The sequence below is a fragment of the Phyllopteryx taeniolatus genome, chromosome 9 (genome assembly GCF_024500385.1).
Source record: "Phyllopteryx taeniolatus isolate TA_2022b chromosome 9, UOR_Ptae_1.2, whole genome shotgun sequence".
NCBI classification, from domain to species: Eukaryota; Metazoa; Chordata; class Actinopteri; order Syngnathiformes; family Syngnathidae; genus Phyllopteryx; species Phyllopteryx taeniolatus.
Window position 1 is genome coordinate 21,129,817 of NC_084510.1, and position 26,049 is coordinate 21,155,865.

At 42.8% G+C, this 26,049-nt stretch overlaps 1 protein-coding gene across 2 annotated transcripts in view; it reads right to left on the reverse strand.

Moving 5' to 3' along the window:
- syn2b (synapsin IIb) overlaps positions 1–25,403 on the reverse strand; it is a 65,840-nt gene extending 40,437 nt beyond the window's left edge. Inside the window, exon 1 of one of the 2 annotated variants that reach the window (XM_061784858.1) lies at positions 24,312–25,403. In XM_061784858.1, coding sequence (XP_061640842.1) covers positions 24,312–24,766 — 455 coding nt within the window. In that variant the 5' untranslated portion in view covers positions 24,767–25,403. The remainder of the gene's footprint in view (positions 1–24,311) is intronic. The other variant, XM_061784856.1, reaches the window with a different exon arrangement.
- Between the last annotated feature and the right edge of the window lie 646 nt (positions 25,404–26,049).

The window sequence follows — 26,049 nt, forward strand, 5'->3', positions numbered from 1 at the left end:
TGCTATGGTTGACATGCTGGTTTCACTCCACAGAGCATTATATTTTGCCAACACATACTGAGATAGCCTCTTCCAAGTGGAATTCTTATAAGGGCGATCTGCGCTGCTGTGAGAGGGAACGCAGCCTGCTTCATTCACCGCCTATCAAAGCGGCTCCTCTCATTCCCTTTAAATGCAGCGCAATGACAGTCTCGCATGGATACATCTATCTGCAGAAGAAGACGTAGCTGGAGCGTTTGACTGGAGCGTTGTCACTGCCCTTGGCCGATGTGGCAAGAGACAACATGAGCGGGTACCCTTACTAAATACAGAATGAGCTGGTGATAACTGCTGGTGACTGATCTCCGCATACCTCATGTCCCCCCCAATAGCGTCAGGCCAGCCAGTGGGATGATTTACGTAAAAAATATAATAGTGATAATAATAATAATGATGAGTTCAATGAATTGATTTCTACAATGATTTAGAGGGTTTGATACCCGTTGTTCCCATACTTATGAATGGAATACATCTGGCATCCACCACACATGTCCACGGACCTCAGAATCTGCCTGCCTGTGCACTGATCAAATTCACAAAAATCACTTTAGCTAGTGGTCTACCTACTGTATTGCACCAGACTTAATGGTGGTCCTAGCAGGGGTAAGTTTAGACCAACTTTCTGCCACCAAGCAGAATCTGCTCTTATCAAAGTGCTAAATGATATAAGGTTGAATACTGACTCGGGAAAGGTGTCAATTCTGGTCTTGTTGGACCTCAGTGCGGCTTTTGATACGGTAGATCATAATATACTGCTGAAGAGGTTGGAAACGTGGGTAGGACTAAATGGAACAGTCCTTAAATGTTTCAGGTCTTACCTGGAGGAAAGGAGTTATTTTGTAACCATTGGTAGTGTTCAATCTCTTTCAATGGCAATGACCTATGGGGTCCCTCAAGGGTCAGTTCTTGGACCCCTCCTGTTCAACCTGTATATGCTACCCTTGGGTCAAATTCTTCAAAACTTTTAATTTTGACTATCATAGCTATGCAGATGACACACAGTTATATCTAGTGTCTCCAGATGACTACACTTCAGTTGGGGTGTTGTATCACTGTCTAAATTGTCACTTCGCTGGGTGCATGTAAAAGGACTAACTCTCGCTGAGTCGAAACGCCCAGCTTGTCGCAGACCGGTCTGCTAAATTGGCAAACATGCTTAGCGAATCTTGCACTTGCATTAAAATCAAGATACGACAGAAATTGCGGACCGCCGCAGATACACCGTCTACGATAATAAAGCCCATTGTCTCAAAAGACAGTTTATCGACCTGCCAACTCTACGGTTCATTGGGGTACACTTTGCGCCTTATTTTCTCGCTTTCCCATGATTATTACATTTGTACAAGCATTGTAGCAGGTGGACAATATGTCACGGTGGAAATGAGAGGCACAATTCATGAGTGGCCGGGAGCACATGTCTCTAAAGTGCAGTCTTGTTCTCTCTGATCACGGTAGTAAGAGCGCAGAGATTCATCTTTCAACAAGGTGAGTCTAAGGTGAGCGTGTGACTCGCTGTGGCAAACAGAAATTCATTCTATAGCCAGAGATAGAAGAGTAGTCTACAAATAGAAACATTACAGGGGGTCCTCGGTTTACAAGGCTCCGCAAGCCGTGCAATCAACTAGTTCGCGTGGCGGCGTAAAAATATGTTGTCATGCGGAAAAAGAAGGCAGGCTCAATTACCACCATGGCCTACTTTCACTTGTTCATTCAATTGTGTTGTATTTATGCTCTAGAGGTTTTTCATCCAAATATTTACTGTAATTATGACTTAAATACCAAGTTAGCATAGGTTAGTCAGATACGGCACGTTCTGACCTACACACAAATACAGGTCCATCCATCCATCCATTTTCTGAGCCGCTTCTCCTCACTAGGGTCGCGGGCGTGCTGGAGCCTATCTCAGCTATCATCGGGCAGGAGGCGGGGTACACCCCGAACTGGTTGCCAGCCAATCTAACCAGTCGTCCACCGTGCCGCCCAAATACAGGTCACGTATTAGAAATGGAATCCCGTCATAAACTGAGGACCACTCTAGTTTTGTTTTTCTGAGCTTCCAAACGCTTAGCAAAACTACCTGTATTTTGGAATGAGGGAGGAAGCAGGAGTACCTGGAGAAAAATGACATAAGCACGGGAAGAATATTAAAACTCCACCCAGGAGGGCCAGAGCTGAGATTCGACAGCGGCTGATAGAAATGAGTCGTAAATTAATATTTCTGTGGGAACCTGGCCGGCTTTTTACAACGCCAGAGTAGGAGATTTACAGTATGTTAGTGAGGTAACCCATCTGCCCTTTTCAAGCATTTACAGCAAGCACTTTCCACAATAAATGGATGTGGACTGAGGTGTGTAGAAGGATTTAAAATAATATGTTTTCTTATTGGTCTCACTTGGCTTTCACTAGAATCAGTTCGGATTAGTTGGAATTATAAAAGGTTTCCCCTACTCTTCTGTAAACATCCATCCATCCATTTTCTGAGCTGCTTCTCCTCATTAGGGTCGCGGGCGTGCTGGAGCCTATCCTAGCTGTCATCGGGCAGGAGGCGGGGTACACCCCGAACTGGTTGCCAGCCAATCGCAGGGCACATACAAACAAACAACCATTCGCACTCACAGTCACACCTACGGGCAATTGAGAGTCTCCAATTAATGCATGTTTTGGGGATGTGGGAGGAAACCGGAGTGCCCGGAGAAAACCCACGCAGGCACGGGGAGAACATGGAAACTCCACACAGGCGGGATTGAACCCGGGTCTTCAGAACTGCGAGGCTGATGCTCTAACCAGTCGTCCACCGTGGCACCTCTTCTGTAAACATGCTTTCGTTAATGAAATCAAGCCAATTAATGCACTATATTTAGTAGTGGCCTGCAGTCTAATAGACATACTAAGTTATGTGGTCCCCTTGAATGAGTAAATGCCTTGCCTCGAAATAAAATAGTACATAATGTTTCCTTTAAAATAATACACGTTTCCAATAAATGATCAAATGTATAGATAGCTGGAATTAACATTACACGAGCAACCAAGTCTATACATGTGTACCATACATTGTCCATGTGTTGCATTGTCCAATACAGTGCTGCTTTGAGATACGAGTGACCCAATTTGCGAGTTTTTTGAGCTATGAGCCATCGTTCGACTGAATTTTTGCTTTGACTTGCAGAGCCCAGACTTGGGATATGAGTGCTATATGGCAGCAGTAAACGCTGCTCAACTCACTTTACAACATGCAGCAGTTCGGCAGATGGTGAACAATTCTTCAAAAGAGAAGCTTCTAACTGTTTACTGCCACTCCCAGTAGAAATTTACTGTCAAATTAAACAAAGACAAATACACATTGTGTATTTAAAGCAAACACATAACTTTGCCTTAGAGCAGTAGATGGGCTAATGAGTAGCATTGGTGTCACGGTGTAATAACCCTTTAAGCAATGAATATTTGAACACAAACAGTGAAGCAACAAAGAGAATATAACAAAACTCACAGGCATATATTATTCATCCTCGTATATCCGTACGTCTATCGATACTGTATATAGCCGACTGTTTCACATATATGCCTCACAGTTCTGAGGTTGTGGGTTCAAATCCGGGCTCTGGCCTCGCCAGTGTCGAGTTTCTCTGGGTACTCCGGTTTCCTCCCAAATTCCAAAAACATGCATGGTAGGTTGTTTAAAGACTTAAAATTGTCCTTAGGTGTGAGTGGTTCTTTTTTAATGTGCCCAGCAATTGGCTGGGGAATGTACCCCGCCTATCGCCCAAAGTCAGCTGGGATAGGCTCCAGCACACTCGTGACCCTAGTGAGGATAAGCGGTACCGAGAACGGATGGATGTATTACAGTGCCCTCAGGTGGCCAAGGCTCGTACAACAGAAAGAGCAGCACAATGTCCATTGAAGTGAAGTAAAACAATTTTTTGTTGCAGCACATTAATCGATGTGCGGTGCTCAATTGTTGGGGTGTGCCGAAGAGTCGCCGACTGTAGTTTCTTTGCGATGGTGCACTTCAGTCGCTTTCAGCCATGTCGCTCAGTTTGCAGCAGGCCAAACTTTCAACCAATCCCAACTACCATCTGTGGGATGTATCACACAGGGGCTACCTGTCCCAGGGGTCATTCCAACTGGGTATGTCACAGACAACTCTTACGGATACTTGTTCCACTTCTGACACCAAATGTCAAGGGAGTCTGCTCCATCACACGACTAGTCCCTTCCAGAGTTGGTGCCTCATTCGAATCAGCCCAGTGCCTATCACATCTGCAGGGTCTATATGACTGAAGTCTATTAGCTTGAACAACCTGTGCACTGACTGCAACAACAAAGAGCAGAGCATCTTTAGCACGGTAGCTTCTGGGCATGTCACAGACATCCTGATGGCTACTCATCTCACTTCTGACACCAAATGTCAAGGAAAGCTGGAGGGTAGTCCCTCAACCTGGATTTTAAACCATATCTTTGGGGTTCCAAAATCCTGTACACTGTCCAAGACACAGTACACTCCAAACTAGGCATGCCACAGACAGCCTCCATGACTCTGACACCAAATGTCAATGGCGTCTGCTCCCTCACACCACCTGCCTTTCCAGGGATGGTGCCCCATTCCAATCAGTCAAGTGTCCCCATATCTAGGTTCAATAGAATCTACAATAGCCATACCAATCCCACTTCTGATGTAATTTGTTTATAGAGTTAAAAAACAACAACCCTGTACACTCACCATGAAACCAAAGAGCCAGACTCTTTGGCATTGGAGTCAAGCCCTGTCACGCAGGCGTTCCATTGCAAACAGCTTAGTGCCTATTCCATCTGCTGGGTGTACTTGACAGTGGCCACATATATCAGGAGTCGTTGGACCAATGTGCATGTCACATATCCCCATCCGAATCCCACTCCTGACACAATTTTTCAAACTATGGTTGAAAAATCTGGAGCTTCCCACCAATGTTCCCAATTTTAATCAGTCAAGTATGTTATCTAGGTGGAGTTTGTTGCATGTGGGTAATTTGTCCCTAGGATCCTCCAGGGCTTATCACAGATGGCCTTATGTTCACCCATCCCACTTCTGTCACCAAAAGTGGGCATGTCTGAAGAGTACTAGGCTACCCTCCACGTGGATTTGAAACCTTGTCAAATGGGTTTAAAAAACAACAACCGCATTCTTACCATTAAAGAATCAGGCTCTTTGGCATGGAAGCCCGATGAGAATAAGCATGTCGTTGTGGGGTGCTTTTTCACAATAAAAATCAATGTATGCTTTTCACAATAAAAATCAATGTATGCTTTTGAACTGTATTAAACATATTACAATTAACCCAGTGAGCTTCACTGCAAAAACGTAAAAAGACAATAAAGAGCAAAAAGCTTTTGTCACTCTTCAAGCGCCATTGCACACAATGCTATCAATCCTCCCCCAAGGCCTGGTTATTAGCATCAGGCCAGCTTTTTGTACTCTATCCCTCAGTGACAATTTTCCAGGGTCATAAAGTGCTTGGATAAAACACTGGTGACACATTCTCCCATAGAAGAAGGAAAAATTAAGGGGTGTTATTAAGGATATGCAGGATATAATCATTAAAAAGTTAAAATTCCAAATGTGCTGCTGTAGTCTATATAGAGCTCGAGTGGTTTTGGCAACATTTCAATGATTAAATTGGGCATAAATACTCCATGTATTTTTTTTTTGTCTTCCACAGTTTAATTAAAGAAAGATGTGAATGTATCTTTATTCAATGCAGTACATTTATTTGTCTTATGTTTATCGGCCACTCAAAGTATTGAGGTTGAAACCCAGACAACTGTTTAGTTTAAATAAGGACCACAAATACACCCCTGACTATATAGTTAGTGCCATGCTTTGGTGTTATGCGTCGTAATTGCTGCTGTGCACAGATACCGGTACCATAGACATGCCTCTGATTTGGAAATCACCAAACTATCACGCCGCAATTTTAATTTGGATAAGTTGCAAAGCGTCCTTTATGTCCTTGGACAGAAGGTACTGATGGATTACAGATCAACGACATGATGGTGATATCATCCTGTCTAGAATGAAACAAAATAACACTCTTTGTATAACCGTCGAGCAATTACTGATCCCCAGAATCTCAGACTTGCGCTGATTCATAACACAAGAATACCTACATGAAGAAAAATTGACCTTCTTATTTATTCTATATAAATAATGCACAGCTGATGAACTGCTTTCATCTAAGGAAAAGCATTCTTTTTTTAAAACGACACAACAGGGTACTTTCACCACCGGGCCATTCTGTGTTTTATAGCATGTTCTCCAAGTTGCTAATTAGCCAAACAGATGACACTGCTTCCCCTGACTGGCTCACTCTAATTTCCAAAGTGTCCAACAGGGAGCGTGTGAGAGGAAGACAAAGATGAGACAGTCGTGCAAACGGAACAACAGACGTCCACAATATGCTGTTTTTGTGTTTGACTGTGCTATATTGTTGCACCATCAAATTTTGTTTTATTTGTTTCTGAAGCAGGCATATCACAGACAACGTTTCTAACTGACTTCCTATTGGTGTTGCGACTGTGGTGACAATTTGTAATTTTTAACACAGAAGCCCGCAAAGCCCCTGTCCACACGCCGGCTGTCACGTCTGACTTTCCCCCCCCCCCCCCCCCCCCCCCCCACCTTGCTCTTTCGCCTTCTCTCCATAACGTGTGTGCACTCGCGTCTGACAACGAGGCCATCTAAAGCGGCCACACCAGCTCAAAGCACTGGTCCACACGTTGGCTGTCAAGTTGGACTTTTTTTGGGCCATTCTCCTCACTTTTCTGCCTTTCTGTGCATTACAAACACGCAGTAACGGCAACGCTCGAAAGCAGCAACACTAGCGAGCCATCCAATGGGAAGATTAATTTTCAAGGTGTAGTCATATCCATCTACTGTAGCTAACTGCACGTTGCAATCGTGCCGGATATCTGCTGATGCAAACAGAGGCTCCAGCTTCTATATTGTGGGGGAGGGGAGACTCATGCCTGATTCCAAAGTGCGTCATGCAGTACCGTTTTACCCACGCTCCCCCCCAAAAAATCTGGAAAACTCAAGACAGTTTAATGCTACAGTATATTTTTACAATTGATTAGTCCATAGTCACAAGTCTCTGCACGTTTCCCCCAATCATCTTCATACATGTATTATACATATAACATATTTAGAAAAAAAAAAAATCAGCTCTCTGAATTCACTTTACAGGGTCTTTAATAAAGGTTATACGATGGGCTGAATCCTTTTTGCATTATTTTCAATGGCAAATGCAGTCTATGATCTGTCTAACTCCTCACTGATGCATTTGCTGGCGTCTGTGTGATATATACCTTGGTGTTAAGGTAAAACAGTCATGCTGGCCTCCTCTCTCCCCAGTTTCCCTTTTCCTTCACTCATCATCTCATACGCTGTCATTCGTGTGTGTGTGTGTGTGTGTGTTGAGCCGTAACATGGCTGAGTGCAGCAGCCTCCCCGGGGCAATCATGTGCTATTGCGCTCAGTCGGACCACTGAGACACGTGTCGCTAATCTTTGCTATTACTATACAGTAAAACCCTTGACTTTTGTCACCCACAAACCCTTGCATTCCACACTCCACATTTCGTCTTGCTCACAGTTGCTATCTCAGACATCCTCTCCTCCTTACATCTCAATAGGGCAACCAACAGCACGGCCTTGCAGTTTTTCTCCCTCCCCCGTTCACTTCTTATCATCCTTGTTGTCAGTTCTGCAAATGCGTTGTGACATCACAGAGTGGAGATGGAACAGTTGTCACTGCTTGACTTCAGCACTCTGCTTATTCTTTCCTTTGCTACCCCCTCGTTTGCCATTTCAGTGTTTTTTCCCCCCAATACTCCACCATATTTATTGTAATTTTTTAAATTACAGTAAGCATTTATATTGTGCAGACTGCAGCGCCTCAGCAAGCTATAAATTATTACAGATGGGGGTGTTTGGGAGAAGCTCAAGAGGGAGATTTTCTCTAGTCACGACTTGTAGACTGTGGACACGTTAAGATAAGAGTAGGCTCACGGTAGTCTTCTGGGCCTTTAACGTGAAAAGGGCTTACCGAGAGAAGCGTCACGTGACACCCTGCCCCCCCCCCCGGGGTGGGTGAAATGCAAACACGGACATCATGACGACACGCATGCAATGCAGTCAGGCAGCGCCAAGCCGCCCACGCTGGCATCATGCTCCTGCAGCACATACGGAAACATACAGCCAGAAAAACAGCAACCCTGACTTGTTCCCTCCTCTCCTCTTAATCTCTTTAGTGTGATGGAAATTATGCATTGAAAGTTATCCGGTGTAAGGACAGTTATCACGGCAGGACTTCAATTACTTAACCCTTGATTTATGTGGCCTGCGGCATGAATATGAGTGCGGTACACAATGGATGTCAAATTGAAAAACGGCGGAAAAAGACAGCGTGTGAGCAGGAGTGTAGGTGAAGAACAGCAGATCATTATTTTAAACAGATTCCGACTGCCAGACTTTAATAAAAGACATTATGAGAACAACAGATTTTCTGAGTTATCATAGTAATGACAGATCATTGATGACCGATTCCTGCGTAACTGAGTCCCTGATTTATACTGCTTTTATTTTGCGAGTGTGACAGATAGTCTATGGGTGAATTAGCTACATGCTCTAACCATATGAATCACAGCAGTATAATAATAGTAATATTGCACCTTACAATGGATCCAAGGACGCCAAACACAGGTGGCAGGCCGTCATTCTTTGAAGATTTCAGGGTTAATTTGTAATGGTCAAGTATGGAAACCCTACAGTTGTGTTCAGGATTCCTTTGTGCCCTATAAATGTATTTTTTTTTGGGGGGGGGGGGGGGGGGGGGGGGGGGGGGCAGTATGAATGATAATTTACAGTGGAGTTATGATAGTAGATATAGTTGTACAGTTGTACAGTATACAGTTTGCCATCAGTCTAGGATACCTGGTTCCAACTGGGGCTCAGTTGAATGAAATACTGTACCTTTTAGGAACTGATTAAAGTGTAAGGTGTGCAGTTTGTGGGCTGCTTCCTGTCCAAAGTATGTGGAAATGCCTTATTTTTCTTGATTTGTTTGAACGTGTGCAACTGACATGACACATAAGGTTTAAAGTTCTGTTGAAACTTGAAATTGCACCGGCTAATCACTGATGCAGACGAAAGGGCTCATGTTCTTAAGTAGTGGCAGGGGCGACTCATGCTGGTTGCCCAAGTACTTCACTGGGTGCCATTCTAGCCATGCCCCTCATAAATTTTGAAAATTCATCCATCCATCCATTTTCTGAGCCGCTTCTCCTCACTAGGGTCGCGGGCATGCTGGAGCCTATCCCAGCTATCATCGGGCAGGAGGCGGGGTACACCCTGAGCTGGTTGCCAGCTAATCGCAGGGCACATATAAACAAACAACCATTCGCACTCACATACACACCTACGGGCAATTTAGAGTCCCCAATTAATGCATGTTTTTGGGATGTGAGAGGAAACCGGAGTGCCCGGAGAAAACCCACGCAGGCACGGGGAGAACATGCAAACTCCACACAGGCGGGGCTGGGGATTGAACCCCGGTCCTCAGAACTGTGAGGCGGACGCTCTAATAGTAAAGTCATAATTACTCCCAAAAAAAAAAAAAAAAAAGGTATGGAAAAACATAAATATAAAACAATTAAAAAAAAAAAAACTGTCTACTTGTTTGGCATGGAATTGAAAAACATACCGTATTGTGTCCAGTATTAACAGTTTTGTGTTGACTATTGTAACAAAGGCAATGTAGCCTTTCCATTTTGTCCATGTAACGTGTGAAACACCAAAAGGAGGTTTAAAATCCAGCAATTGTACTGATTCCCACTGTGTGTTGCAAAACAAGGCCCCATGGGGCAGATGAGTGGGCCCAACCAATAGTGAATAGTGAGCAACTCAGACTGGCTTTATGTATCTTTCTGATTCGCTGATGTATAAGAGCCTCTCGTTCGCTGTATTGAAGAGAGACCATGGGAGAAAATAATGTTTTTGATGGCGAGAAATGAGATTGTTAAGATAGATTTGAACATTCTCTGTCCTCACTGTGTTCTTTCTCTTCTAACGACTTTTCTGCTATTATCACAGCTTTCCCATCTGACTCCTCTTGTCACTCTTCTCATTTTCATTCTCTCCTTACTTACTCTTTTCTTATTCCCGCACTAACAACCAATAAAACAAACAGTGCTGATTCGCATCGACTGTACCTTAACACTACACAAATAAGCACAGGAGGGAAGATGCATGGAAGTTTCTCCCAGCTCACACACACGCTCAATTTTCATCTTATTTATGCCCTGGGACCAAAGCCAGAACCTCAGAATTCATTTAGGCGGACCTCAGGCAGCAAACCTGTTTGCTATTAGGTGGGTGCACACAATACAGGGAGAACAATTATGAAAGTAAACTCTTAGAAAACAAAGATACTTTTTTAACAACGGAAGGAGGTGATGCGATCATCTGCTATGATTTCCTTACTAGTTTAGACATTTTGCATTGGGGAAAATTTGGCGATTTGGTTGTCATGGTTATCACGCTACAGTAGAGCCTCGTAACTCAAATGCCGCTGAGGGTCAAATTACGCCTCTCGAGTCACACAAAACATTGGTGTTCAAACTAACTTTATGCACAATGTCACACGAGAACCTCAAAAGACCTCAGTTCAGCAAGCATCATAGGATTTACTCTGCTGAGGGAGTAGCTATACTGTTTTTATTTTTTTATTTAGCTGTATGATATCGTGGTTCCCCTTATACTTGTATGACAGTTAAGGGTGTTAAACAATGTCATTTTGTCATTTTGAGGGCAGCAGAGTTTCCTTGTACCACATTCTAAAAACATGCATGTTAGGTTCATTTGGAGACTTTAAATCGTTCATAGGTGTGAATGTGAGCTCATCCCCCGACCCTAATTACGTCACTATTGAAAATGGATGGATGGTTGATTAATTGTGTTAAAAAGTGTTCAAAAAAAATGTTACGACTTGGAAGTAAACCAGCACCATGAAATGGATTGTTTTGCAGTTTGGATGATCCCTGGTATTAGAATTGGGTTGCCCCGGAGACTGAACCAACTGAGATTATAAAGTTTAATTAGATATAGTGTGCCTGCACATGAGAGCGTCTCTTTTGCCCCAGTCTACTAATTGCATTGCACCACTACAGAGCAGATCAAATTACCTGAAGTTAAGTGTAGCTGGAGAATAACTTTATGGCTTTACCAGGTGGACACTAAATGGAGATACTATAAGAACATAACAGAAATGAGAATTCTAAAGACAATGGTTAAACAGTGCAGCACATGCTTGAGCACCAGCTTCTGAAATTTCTTATGAGTATGTCTCCATAGCAACTAGGACCGCAGAGGGTGTCCGTGTGTGATGTTGTTAGAGTTGTGATACATTTCCATAAAGAGTTTGAAAGACGATACTAGTCACATTTTAAATTGATGCAGAAAATATACTCAAACCCTGTTCTACATTGTCAGTCTTTTAGTAAATTCATTCATTAGTTTGCTCTCTCTCTCTCTCACTTTCTTTCTTTCTTTCTTTCTTTCTCTCTTTCTGTCATGGTCTGTGTTTTGGTTTGGGTTGTGTTTAGTTTTGTTCCATGTTTTCCTGTGTTGCATGTTTGTCGTATGCTCATTTGGTTGTTGTGTCCACCTGTTCTCGTCAACTTTCTACCTTGTGTCGACCAATCGGCTCTCTCCAGCCACTCGTGTTTTATCCAGGTGTTCCTCGTTGTCTCGTCAATCTGTTTGTATTTAGTTCCCTGGTTTCTTTCAGTTCTTGTCAGTTCATTGTCATTTTCACTGTCTGTGTCATGCCATAGTCGCCTGTAGTTTCAGGAGTCATGTCTTGTTTCCAGTTTTAGGTGTATTCAAGTGTTTCTTTGTTACTTTGATTATCAGTTTTGGTACTTTGCTTAGTCTGCTTTTTCAATGATCCTTGTTTGCCTTTTATTTGGAATTAAATATCATTTTTGAGACTTCTGCCTTGCTTCCCTGCACTTGGGTCCGCCACGTCTTTTGCCTTGCCTTCCTCTCCTTCGACCACCCCAATTGTGACACTTTCTTTGATTTGTTTGTTTGTTCATTTGTTAGTGGGGTTACGTAAAACTACTCTATCAAAATTTGTTAGTGGGACTCCATAGTAACTACTATATATATATATATATATATATATATATATATATACACACACACACACATATATATACAACCCGAATTCCAATGAAGTTGGGGCGTTGTGTTAAACATAAATAAAAACAGAATATGATTTGAAAATCATGTTCAACCTATATTTGAATACACTACAAAGACTATTTAATGTTCAAACTGATAAACTTTATTGTTTTTAGCAAATCATTATTAACTTAGAATTTTATGGCTACAATACGTTCCAAAAAAGCTGCGACAGGTGGCAAAAAAGACTGAGAAAGTTGAGGAATGCTCATCAAACACCTGTTTGGAACATCCCACAGGTAAACAGGTTAATTGGGAACAGGTGGGTGCCATGATTGGGTATAAAAGGAGCTTCCCTGAATTGCTCAGTCATTCACAAGCAAAGATGGGGCGAGGTTCACCTCTTTGTGAACAAGTATGTGAGAAAATAGTCAAACACTTTAAGGACAGTGTTCCTCAACGCACAATTGCAAGGAATTTAGGGAGTTCATCATCTACGGTCCATAATATCATCAAAAGGTTCAGAGAATCTGGAGAAATCACTGAATGTAAGCAGCAAAGCCGAAAACCAACATTGAATGCCCGTGACCTTCGATCCCTCTGGCGGCACTGCATCAAAATCCGACAATGTGTAAAGGATATCACCACATGGGCTCAGGAACACTTCAGAAAACCAATGTCAGTAAATACAGTTTGGCGCTACATCCGTAAGTGCAACTTGAAACTCTACTATGCAAAGCAAAAGCCATTTATCAACAACACCCAGAAACGCCACCGGCTTCTCTGGGCCCGAGGTCATCTAAGATGGACTGATGCAAAGTGGAAAAGTGTTCTATGGTCCAACGAGTCCAAATTTCAAATTGTTTTTGGAAATTGTGGACGTCGTGTCCTCCGGGCCAAAGAGGAAATGAACCATCCGGACTGTTGTGGAAGCAAAGTTCAAAAGCCAGCATCTGTGATGGTATGGGGTTGTGTTAGTGCCAATGGCATGGGTAACTTACACATCTCTGAAGGCACCATTAATGCTGAAAAGTACATACAGGTTTTGGAGAAGCATATGCTGCCATCCATGCTGCCATACAAGCAATGTCTTTTTCATGGACGCCCCTGCGTATTTCAGCAAGACAATGCCAAACTACATTCTGCACGTGTTACAACAGCGTGGCTTCGTAGTAAAAGAGTCCTGGTACTAGACTGGCCTGCCTGCAGTCCAGACCTGTCTCCCATTGAAAATGTGTGGTGCATTATGAAGCGTAAAATACGACAACGGAGACCACGGACTGTTGAACAGCTGAAGCTGTACATCAAGCAAGAATGGGAAAGAATTCCACCTACGAAGCTTCAACAATTAGTGTCCTCAGTTCCCAAACGTTTATTGAATGTTGTTAAAAGAAAAGGTGATGTAACACAGTGGTAAACATGACCCTGTCCCAGCTTTTTTGGAACGTGTTGCAGCCATAAAAGTCCAAGTTAATGATTATTTGCTAAAAACAATAAAGTTTATCAGTTTGAACATTAAATATGTCTTTGTTGTGTATTCAATTAAATATAGGTCGAACATGATTTGCAAATCATCGTATTCTGTTTTTATGTATGTTTAACACAACGTCCCAACTTCATTGGAATTGGGGTTGTATATTTAGATATATACACACACCTGTATATATACAGGTATATACAAACATACATAAACATGCAATACAATACAAATGAAATTACTTTTTTTTAAGGAAAGTTCATTTGTATTGTTTTTTATGGAATCTTCTTATTTCTTTTACATTTGGAGTTTGATAAGTGTAAGACAGTATAATCAAAAGTAGAAAAAATTAAATCATGAAATATTTCACTGTGCGTATTGAATCTATGTAGGAGTTTCACTTTTCAATTGAACCCCTGAAATAAAATGTTCCACAGTATTTTAATTCATTGAAATTATATATATATATATATATACATAGATATATATACATCTCATCACATCTCGGTCTTCTGACAACACTATATAGAAGTTTCAAATTAAGAAAAAAATTATTACTTGTTTCACTTGTTGCCATGGTAACACCAGCCGATCAGTATACTTTATGGCCTTTTTCGGTATCTGTACGCCTCACGCATGGTAACTGTTTTATCTACAGAGTCCCCACACAGAAAGCCTAATGACACCTCTTTCTTTATATTGTCACGCCAAAGGCTCCCCTTTCCCACACCTTTTAAACTGTGAGGGGATGGGACAAAAGGTCAACCTGTTGATCAAACACTCCTTTACAGTGATTCACAGCGTAGATAACTCAATATGTCGTTATCGCTACTCTTACTTGACAAAAGACCTGAGATCCACCCGAGTCATTTCAATTGGCCTGAAAATAAAAAAAGTTATAGCTTTGGTGCAGCAAACAAATCCATCTATTCAGGGCCGCCCTCTCTGTCTCTCTCTCTCCTTGAGAAGCTATACAATAGAGGGGAAATGAAGGGGTCTGTTCATCCAATATCCAACAATCAGCAAAAGGCCAGGCTGCTCATATATTAGATAAAAAACAAAAAAACTGCAATATCTGGCATGTCTGCTTCCACTGATCTGCCCTAATGGTCCTACTCATTGTTGGATCAACTCATTTTGCAATGATTACCAAGTGCAGTACTTAACGGTGTCTTAGCATTGCATGAAGTAACCTCCAAAGTCGAACGCCTAAAGTGACCTCTGAAGTCCAATGACAAAATGCTTGTTACATTATGACTTCCACGAAACGTTTGGAGAAAAATATACCTTGACTGTCGTACATTCTGAAAACTGAACAATCACAAGTCACGCACTTGACCTGACTTCAGCCAGGGTCAACGGATTAACTGCTGGAAGTGCGACTTGATCGAGTGTTTCGGTGTTATGATAGTTGGAGAAGATCACCAGTAGAAATATCATCAGAAATATCACTGAGTGAAGATGTAGACTTCATGGCCATGCACCGACTGGCTGGCTGCTAACTTGTGCTCAAAACTTTATTTATTGTATGTGTGCTATTTTTTAAGTAAGTAATTACCAACCACTGTGTTGTGGCACCTAGTGTACCGTGAGAGATCATAGCAAAAAATGTTAATTTCTTTACCACAAATAATAGTCTTTGTTCATCAGTGACGTATAGCAACAGGCAGAACAATGATATGCTCTACCACCAAAAATGGCAGAAGGTACAATTAAGCAGTGTATGCACCTATTGCCATTTATACAACAGAATAATAGCTTTGTGTTTAACAGGTCCACATTTCACACTGATTAAGTACATTTGTGAGTGAATTGTGACTAAATCGTCATTATTTCCGTCCTGTATAATTACTTTTTGTGACATTTGTGTTTGGTGGTCTGTGAGAGTTTTTAAATGTAAAATATGTTGTTCCTTGGCCCAATAAAGGTTGGCACACACTGTTTTAAGTCACTGAAGGTGTATTTAAAAAAAAAAAAAGCAAAGTCGTGAAAATGGAAAATAGCTACTTCACATCACGTTCAAAATTAGTTAAAAGGCTAATAGTAAAAAAAATAATGGGCAATCCAGCCGCACCAGACCGTGAGGACAGAAGCTTCCATTGATGCTGATTAGTTAATAAGTATTGACTTAACCACTGCCATTGGATTCATTAATGGCCCGGGCCCATGGGAGTGAGCACAGAGCCCTGCACAGAATAAATAGCGACACAAGAAAAACATCCATAAGCCGTGCAATTAGCAGTGCAGTATGGTTGAATCTATTGTTTAGCAGCCACGTATTAAATACACATTTTTATCAGGATGCTACATCACTGTATTCAAACGTCACCCTGTAAATTATGTGTCTGGGTAATTAGCAGAGGTTGAGTGTGGTGTGACACAAAGTGCGTAAGTATGTGGTGAGGCTCTTGTTAACGCTGTCAAAGTCCATACTTAAAAGGCCAATTCAACTTGTGGTGAAATATGATGCAAATACGCCAGTTCTTGATTGTGGTTTGGTTTCAAAACCCACCATGTTAAGGTTAGAGATGACTGCAATTACGGTTTTATTTCTCTTAATTTATCAACTGACTGTTGTATATTGAAGGACAAATACTGGATGAAGTAATAATGTGAGGTTGACTGTTGCTTCTGTAGCCAATTTTACACTACCTGATAAAGGCTGTTAAATAAGTCATCACACATCTGATTATTTGATTGAAGGATGCCGTTTCATCATGCGAAAAGGGCACCAAGTTGAGGCAATATGCCGCCTTTGCTGCGTTCTGTTCAAAATGACAAACAACTCTGATGAGAGAATTTGTCAGGATCGTTGAGCATAAGGGTCTTACAGTATGTGACCATTCAAAATGCCTTGTGTCTTGTTTGACAGCAGCTTGGACATAAAAAATATTGGGAGGTTAAAACCAGGAGCATCTCACAAGGTCACATGATATTGCTGCGGGCTAATGTGAGGTCATTTCAACCCACGTCTGAGCACCACAGTGATGCTGATCTTTTCAAATCACTGCTGTCTAACCTACAGAGCCTCAAAGACAAATCACAGGCAACTTTGCAGATAAATTGCCCGTTATGCTTCGTGGAAAAGATGAAGAGGAAATAAATTTAACCGACTTTGGAAAACAAAAAAAAATGACATGGTGTCCAACTCAAGGCCCAGGCCGAGCCCACCTCATCATTTTATGCGGTCCACGAAAATAAATCAATTGCGTCAACTTCCGTGATTCTAGCTAAAATCCGTACCAACATTTCTAATTGTCATATGTAATAAATGTTGAGATATTGCAAAAGCATTTTTGTTAGCAATCCCTTTTACAGTAACTTGAACAATATCTATTATCTATTATATAAACTATTATAGATAGATTATAGATGATCAAACTATAATATAAACTATTATCTTTGACTTCTGCTTTCAAAACTAGTTATCCATCAATGTATTGTGTATCGGTAATAATACAATGAGGCAATTAAACATTTATACGGTTTCACAGTCATAACGGCCATGAAACCTTCCAATTAAATCAAGAAACCAATGTGCACAGCGGGCGGCAAACGGAATCACTGGAGCTGATGCAGAAACAGCATAAATCCAGCAGACAAAGACGGGTAGAAAGGGGATGTGCAGTCCTTATTTGGGAGCGCAAAGGGAAGAGAACAGATGTGGCCTGTGGGCGAAAACTGCTGAATCACCACGTCTTAACGCATTACTTCATCACTTCCTGAACCTGCAGCAGTAGCAGCAGTCTCTTTTTCTGGAGATGCACACAGAGCAACTGTCATGATGAAAGGCAACCAGAGACAGTGAGGGAAAGGACGGGGAAAAGGTGGGTGTGACAGACTACCACCCTATTTTGTTAATCATCCGAGCCCTCTCTACGGCAGTATCACCTTGAACGTCCCTGGATGCTGTCTTTTCCATCACCCGTCAACCCAAGGGGCTCACACTGTGTCACACGTAACTGTGAGTCCGCTACGTCAATGCTACCAATCACGCTCGTTCCTGCATGCTCCTCTCTTTTTGCAGCACGTTTACTGAATGCCACCATAACGGCACAGTCGATATTTTTGCGAGAGAGAGTGAGTCATAGCTAATTGATGATATTTAGGGAAAAATATCGGTCTAATTTAATGTCTGTTGACTGCGGTCTCAAGTTCCCCTTGCAACACAGATTGAATGTCATTATCTGTCGAATAGGGATAAGATGTTAACATCTATGCTGAGGTCATTAAGCGCTTTGACAGATTGCCCAAAGTACTTTGCTCAGTTCGGCTAAGAGCTTTTTTTTCTGTCAGTGGTGAAATAAACGCCCCCAAGAATGTCAGAGTGTCGTTCCAACCCAAACTGCTGCTGGTTGTTAAATCTCCAGACTAACCTTTTCAAACTTCAAGGGGATTAAATGTAAGTCACTTTGGGCAAGAAAAGGTGTCTGCCAGGTGAATAAAACACCATATAATTTTAAATATAACACCCAAAAGAAGAGTAGGAGAGATTAAATAGAAGGTCATTTATTACCAGAGGTGGCAAGTAACACACTACATTTACTCCATTACATTTACTCAACTAACATTTTGGATAAATTGCACATGTGAGAGTCGTTTGAATGAACCATACTTTTTACATTTACTTGCGTATTTAGGTGAAGAACAATCAATACTTTTATTCCGTTACAATGATCCATATGCTGCTTGCTACTTTTATTTATCCATTATTGCGTGAGGGATATATTTTTAGACTTCATCTAGACTTCTGCTAAGGGCAAGGTTGAGCCAATCCAATGTGATCACAAGTATCATTTGACTCCAGTTTACCAATCAGACGGCACAAGGCAGTCACATGACCGCACAGAAACTCTTCAAAAAAACAACAGCCATGTAAGTGTTTACTTTACAGACACTGAAAAACTGTTTTGTCATGTGGCCTAGTCTCAAATTGTGACTGCCCAAACTAAACAATTTTAGCCCACTTCTAACTTGAGAAAACACCTTCCGGGAAGTTGCAAATGTTTCTCTTTCACTCGTGCACAAAATGGTTAACGTAAGTATGAGTGCACAGTACAGCAGGGTTTGGCAAACTCTGCTGGCATTTTCAAATATATTCCCACTGTGTACTTAAGCCCCGATTTCCCTGTAAACATGCCTTTTGTGAGTGCATAATCAACGAGCGCTATAGATGGGAGGTGTCAACTAAGGATGGCACTAGGTTTGAGTGACACAAGGGGAAATAAGGTGGGATGCAGTATTCCATGTAGAATGGATTACCTGCATCTTGTGGCCTAGGTTATGTATGTATGTATACATACATAGATACATGTATGTATCTATGTAGCCAGGTTAGCCAGGTTTGGGTAAAAGGGAGGCAAAACCCTGGACTGGTCGGCAGTCAACCACAGGGCACATAGAAACAGACAACCATTCAGACCGTCACTGAGTGGAAATGGAATGCACGCTGCCTATATAGAAGGTGAATGAACTACACCAGTGATTCTCAAAATGGGGCACTAGTACCACTAGTGGTACTCAGGTTCACTCTCGTGGTACGCAAAAGAATCACTGCCCAACTGCAGTTCAATTGTATTTTCTATCTTGTATCTTTTTAGTACAGTTTTCCTATATTTAGCCATAGTTTAATGTTCAAACTGTGAATTATTTTACAATGACTTGCAATAACATTATTTTAATGAACATTTTGACCTACTACGCTACTGTATTCTAATGTTGGTCATGATGGTGGTACTTGGAGCCCTCAGTATTTTTTTAAGTGGTACTAGGTGTAACAGGTTTGAGAATGACTGAACTACCATTCGTGACTTGACTCTAATTAAAACAAAGCGACAGCATTCAGCTTTTGTTGAAGATCTCTGTGGCTCGATTTCTTGTTATTTTTATGGACAGCATTTGCTTTTTTTCTGGAATGCTCCACACTGCATTTCGCAGCATATTTATTTTTACACCACAGGTGGTTTTAATGATGTCTACTGCGACACATTGTGCTATCAAGTCAGAATAAAAATACAGGACCGTCCCAAACAGTGTAATTATTTTTTCTTTACAGAAAAGGATATATCAATGTGAGGTACAAATGGATGACAAAACTGGTGATCCATTTTGATACAGCATCAATTTGCGCCACTATTTGAGGAAATGTTATGGTCTAATAATGCTAAAAAAGAGCCTAGCGGAGGGGTTTCTACCACAGTTTGTTGTTTTGGAAGTTAAGAGTATGAAAGCCTAATGTGTTGTTCTTTGCAGAGTGGAAAATCAATAACATTTAGTAGAATGTCTCTCTGGCTCATATGCCAGAAGGAATGTTAGGAAAGAGATCCCATTTATAATCATGTGGAGCCTTCTAAATCTGAACTGTAATTTTCTGACATTACTGTATCTATTTTAATAGATTCTATGTTTCCAATTAAAATCACCCTCCAGTCCCTTATGATCACAGATTTGCAACCAGTCACTGCATTCATCAAGCACAAATGATTTAAAACACATCCGCGCATGACTGTAGTGGCCTTTATCTAAATCAGTACTTGTGTATTTTTCTAATCAAATATATGCCCCCTAAGATTGCATCAAAGGAGAAATGCATTCTGCTTTCCCATGCATTCAAATGTGATGCTTTTATGGCTGCAGGCTGCGGCGTCTTCTCACGTTCAGTTGTCACCACATCATGGGTGGCCGCCATCCAATCATATGCCACCAAAACACTCGCAGCAAGAGACGCAGGATTAACATACTGCAGAGCTTACATTCACATTCACATTCAGGCCAGCACTGTGTATTTAACCTCCTTGAATAAAACACGCAGTCACACGGGCATCTAAAATACTCTACAGATTGTAAAGGAAGTAATTTTTAAAGGAATTAACAGTAAAAGAATATTCCTCTTCAAGCTCAATTGTGTCTTCCTAAAACTGACTAGATTACTGTAATACAGTTTGAAACCACATTTTTGCATCTTGTCAGTGACCGTTTCAGTTTGCAGTGGCAGACCCACATAGCTGACTTCATGACAGTGGGGGGAGAGAGAAGAAAAAAAAAAAAAAACAGTTACCAGCATGAAAACAATTAAATTGAATTGTACTGCAGAGAGAAAACAGTCTGTACATGAATGAAAACAAAGTACCTTTTAAATTGTGAAAATTTGTCACTGATGGTGTAGTGGTACATTTTACTGACTTCGGTGCAGGCAGCGTGGGTTCAGTTTCCACTGAGTGAAAGTCTGAGTGTGAATGGTTGTCTTTCTCTACATTCCCTGCGACTAACTGGCCACCAGTCCAGGGTGTAGTCTGCCTTTCTCCTGGGTGTTCTGGCGCCTGTATCAGTTGACGAGAGGCAGGTACACCCTGAACTGGTCGTCAGCTAATCGCAGGGCACACATACACAAACATTCACACTCACATAGACACCTACAGTCAATTTACAGTCTTCAATCACCCTACCATGCATGTTTTGGGGATGTGGGTGGAAACCGGAGTATCCGGAGAAAACCCACACAGCCGAGGATGGATTTGAACCCAGATCCTCAGAACTGTGAGGTAGATGTGCTAACCAGTTGTCCTCCGTGCCGCCAGGGGGACATCACATTTAAGCATATTTTTATGCCGGTACCGGGTGTAAAGTTTAACATCTAACATTACATTTTCCCGCCTTGTAAAAGCAAAAAACTCTGTCCGACAAGTATTTTGTGTCACACCATTAGCTGGTACTAGTGTCATCTAAACGGATTGTAGGATGTCGTGTCACTCTGTCAAACCGGATACCCTTGTGGCTATATCCCACCTTTTGCTGGGTTCTTGGTAAAAATTAAAGGTGGCTTATTGCCGGAGCTTCTGCTACGGCTGTAATGCAGCAACCAAAACTCATTGAACTTGATTTTTTTTTAAGTAGACTGTTTCTTGCTGTGTGTCTTTCAGCCTGGGGAAAGATACAGGATGTCCATGGACATATTCAAGTTGCCAGCAATTATCACCAGGTTAAATGGTATTTAATATTGGTAGCCACTGAGATTGTGTGTTGCCACACCAGCCAACAGCAGTGAGTATGCACGGATCGCTGGTATTACTTATTCTCCTCTTTCGCATCCATGCGAGACTGTCAGTGTGCCACATTAAAAAGGAATGAGAGGAGCCGCATTGATTGACAGCAAATAATTGGCTGTAGACACACCCACAGTGATGTACCCGCAGATCCCCCACGGTCCGATGATCTACGAAATTACCAACACCAGTCTAACCTGTCCCTGGTGCACAGTTGCACCGTCCATCGTACTGGACTTATGCCAGCCACCAAACTAGAGAGCCCTGTGTGTTCAAATCAGGACGCATCCGCTTTTACCTCGGTCAGTGTTATGTATAAACAGCACTGAAGCGGAATGGAAGGAACGGTGGTGGCGGGCGTGTGGGGCGGTGGGTGGTGTGGGGTGGTTGGCTGGGAGGGTGACATTGGGTCCCTGCGGCCCCCGCTGAGTGGCCGGTTGTCGTGGCGCCTCGGTGGGGCCGGCGGGCTGCCCTGGGTCCCTCGGTGTAGGACGTGTCCTGTCCGCCGGGCTGCTCACGGGTGGACCCCTGGGCCTGATCCCGCCCCTCGATTGATTTTGTGGGGTCTTCAGCCGCAGCAGTGCGTCCACAGGAATTACAGGACACTTCTCTCAGTCTTTGTGCATGTAAAACGGTATCAATTCACTTGCATGCATCTGCTGGCACACACCCCTAGGACTCTTTCACTGGGTGTGGGGTCACGCACTTACTGCAACAAATAACTCAAGATGCAAATCGCTTGTGTATCCCCTCACTTATACTCTCGTCCTGTACACTTTTATAATTTACATAATTAATGCCACCACACTTCAGTTGTACAGCCGGGTTCACGACCCTGGTCCTGCATGCTTCTTCTCCTGTCCTTGTCCTGTTCTATCTTGTCCTGTCCTTCCCTCACAGGGGGTAACACTACAGCCCCATGCAACACTCATATTTAACGTTTCATTGTTATAGATAATGTAATGATTTACTTCTCTCATCCTGTTTACAATTAGTGCTTTGTCTTCTGTCTTTGTTTCTTTCTCCCATCTAGAAACTTTGTTCTGTTTGACTGATCAAGTCTGACTCTCAATAAACCTCAATTATAATACCACAGCGGAAGCTTAAAAACTCCACTGTGACACAGTAAAACTGTTTCGGCATAAAAGGGATACAGAATTTCCATTCTGCTTGACCTAACAGCCGAACAGGACCAAAAAAAAAAAAAAAAAAAAAGCAAAGAACGAGTCTCTCCACCCTTGGCTGTAGTGCCATAGCCGTAACAGAGACGCGATGACACCTGTGTAAATTGTGAATGTTGAAATGGTGGGAGAGGAGGGTGTTTCACACTCAACACTCAATTCTCCTGCCCTGTTGTTTTGAAACCATCTGTTGCAGTTCGCAAAGTATTCTGTACCTTAAATCGGATGTTGAGGCTGATGGTGTCACAGATTTAATTGTCTGATTTAAGGATAAAAAACACAAACTGTTGCAGCAATATCTCACCTTCACCAGCACACTTCACTGTGTACAAACCAAAGGCAGCTTATTACCAGACTATTTTGCTGCATCTCTGAGTAAAAGAGCCATGATAACACTAGCCACTCAGCTTTGAGGGAGGAATCTATCACAATCTGGCCTTATTGTTCTGTCAAGGCAGTGGTCTGTGCTCTACTAAGTGCTCCTGTTTGACATTGCATCTTTCATGAGAATAGAACCAAGAAGAATGCATGGAGCATCCTTAAAGCGAGAGTAGTGGTAATATGACTTGGATTGGAGCCATTCCAACTCAGTGCCCCATCTCTTCATTCTCTCTGCAATTGATTGATGAACAGTCATAGGTTTAGTCTGCCTTTCGATCTGAACAAGCTGCGGTAGACTCCTTGACCCTGAACGGGGTGGGTGGTATCGAAAATTGATCGAATCATACAACCGATAATGAGCAACACAAGATACCCGTGTCAGGACTCAACATCCACCATATCATTTGCCCTAAGACTTTCAACAATAACACAATCTCATACACAACATCACACAATCAATATCCAACAAGGTGTACTTTACAATCCACATACTTCACATGTGATTTGACGTGCCAGAGAGAAACCAGGGCGTTAGAAACACAATACATCTGTCAGGAATGATGTTTTATTCAGTGCTTACTTGCCCCTTCCATGACAGTGGGTGATGTATGGGCTGTTAGCATAAGGATAATAACCTGTTAGCCAATGTGTGCTGTCCAGGGATGAAACACTAACTCACACCTCTGTCACATGCACACATACACAGGCTGGTGTGTCACATGCACACATACACAGGCTGGTGAAAGCACTATACATGTAACCCCTTGAGAAAAGCTTGTCTATAAGGCTTTTTTTTATTTTGGCAGATGATCTGGCAAGTGCAAAATGCACCAGCAACAATAATTACAGAAATATGCATGTGGTGCTCATCTTAAAGACTGCAGTTGGCTTTACAAATAGTCAGTTTGCATAATACTGCATCAGATTTGAAGAGCACACCTTAAACACCTACCTACCATCCCTAAGGTAACTTACCACTCATGTTGCAGCTCATCAATGACCAGGAGGATCTTAAACTTCTTGGAAAGGGAGGGAGAGGGCGCTGACTGCTCCACAAAGCCAGCAGCAGATGCTGCCGTCTGCTTGACCGCATTAGTGATGGAGCTGAAGGAGCTGAAGAACCCGGAGGAACCGCCAGAGGAGGAAGTGGCTGAGGCAGATGACTGGGCCTGTTGAGGCTGCTGTTGAGCCTGTTGGGACGGGCGGCGCTCCTGAGGAGCCGGGGAGCTGACGGTTGCCTGGGACGGCGCCGGGGCTTGAGTGGGAGACTGGGCAGGCGCCTGGGAAGCGGCGGGACCTTGCTGGGACGGGGACGAGGCGGTCGGGGGAGGGGGCGCAGGCGGTTCTGGCCTCTGGAGGTCCGACATGTAGCCATTGGGCAGGTTGGACATGAAGCTGCTGTCGGAGAGGCGGCGTCGGAGGAAGTTCATGGCGGCGATGGGAATTCCTGCTCCTTCTTTGGGTTAGTGGTCGAACGAGAACACGCGAGGGTGGGCAGAGAGGGTCACGGCGAAGTGGTGAGGTGACAATCCGAGGTCAAGTGAAAAATGACAGAGAGCATATGGAGCAATGTATGGAGGCGATGGATGCAGTCCTGCTCCAGTCTTCAGGAGACTGCTCTCCACACTGTTATTCCTCCTGCTGGGCTTCTCACGAATGCATGTGCGTGATGCGTGTGTGTGAGAGAGGTGTGGCGTCGCCCCCTGTGGGTGAGATGCTGCTGCTCTTCCGCCTACAAACTATGGCTGCCGCCTCCTGACTTCCTGCGAGCCGAATGAAAGGATGCTGCTCGCTCGGCTTACCGCGCCCCCTCCCCTCGCACGCACTCCATCGCTTGCCCCTCCTCCTCCTCCTGCATCATACACCAAAACTGTCTATGTGTGCGTGTGTCGTGCTGCAGTCTGGTAGTGCTGTGTGCCGTGTGCAACCAGTGGAAGGGGTTTCCTCCTTCGCGTGCCATCCATCTCTAAAAAATCTAACCCCTTCCCCACCCACCTTTTGAGAGATCTTCCATCCCTCCTGTAACATATCAGATTGTTTCATATTTGCAGCACAAACAGGAGCGGCGTACACACACCAATGGCAGTAAAGCTTGCTGTTTTTTTTAAAATTATAGGATGTGTTTTGTATCATCCCTGCATCATCACTGCAGCACCCACAGCACATGAACGATCAAAAGGATGCCAAATATTTGCCTCGCAGCAGCTATTTGTCGTGGCTTCTCTTTTCATTCGAAAACAAACACCTCTATCTCTCCCTCTGTCTTGCTCTCTCACTCTCTCTGTGTGCCTGATTTTATTAGCGTTAGAACACTAGAGGCACACAACTACTAAATTCTGCAGGCAAAAGATCTAGCTGCACGCTCTTTGGCTTAGAAATATGAAAAAAGGTGAAGATAATTTGGGTTAGGTCAGAGATTTCAAAGGAAGAACCCTTCAGATGATCTGTACAAAGCACTATGAATGTTATCCCATCTGTCGGCTATCATTGCTATCACGTGTAAACAAAACAAGGAAGCAAGTATTGAGCATGTATGAGGGCGCTAACAGCTAAAATGCTAAAGACGTGTACGTTAAGGCCAGTCTGAAGTGTTTAAAAGCTACAAGTAATTACTTCAATGTGATGATTTTACTGTGAGAGAATACAGTATCAATAACACCTTGAGTTATCCCGTTAGCCGCCGATGCTATTGCTAATGGTGTTGCTGTACTGC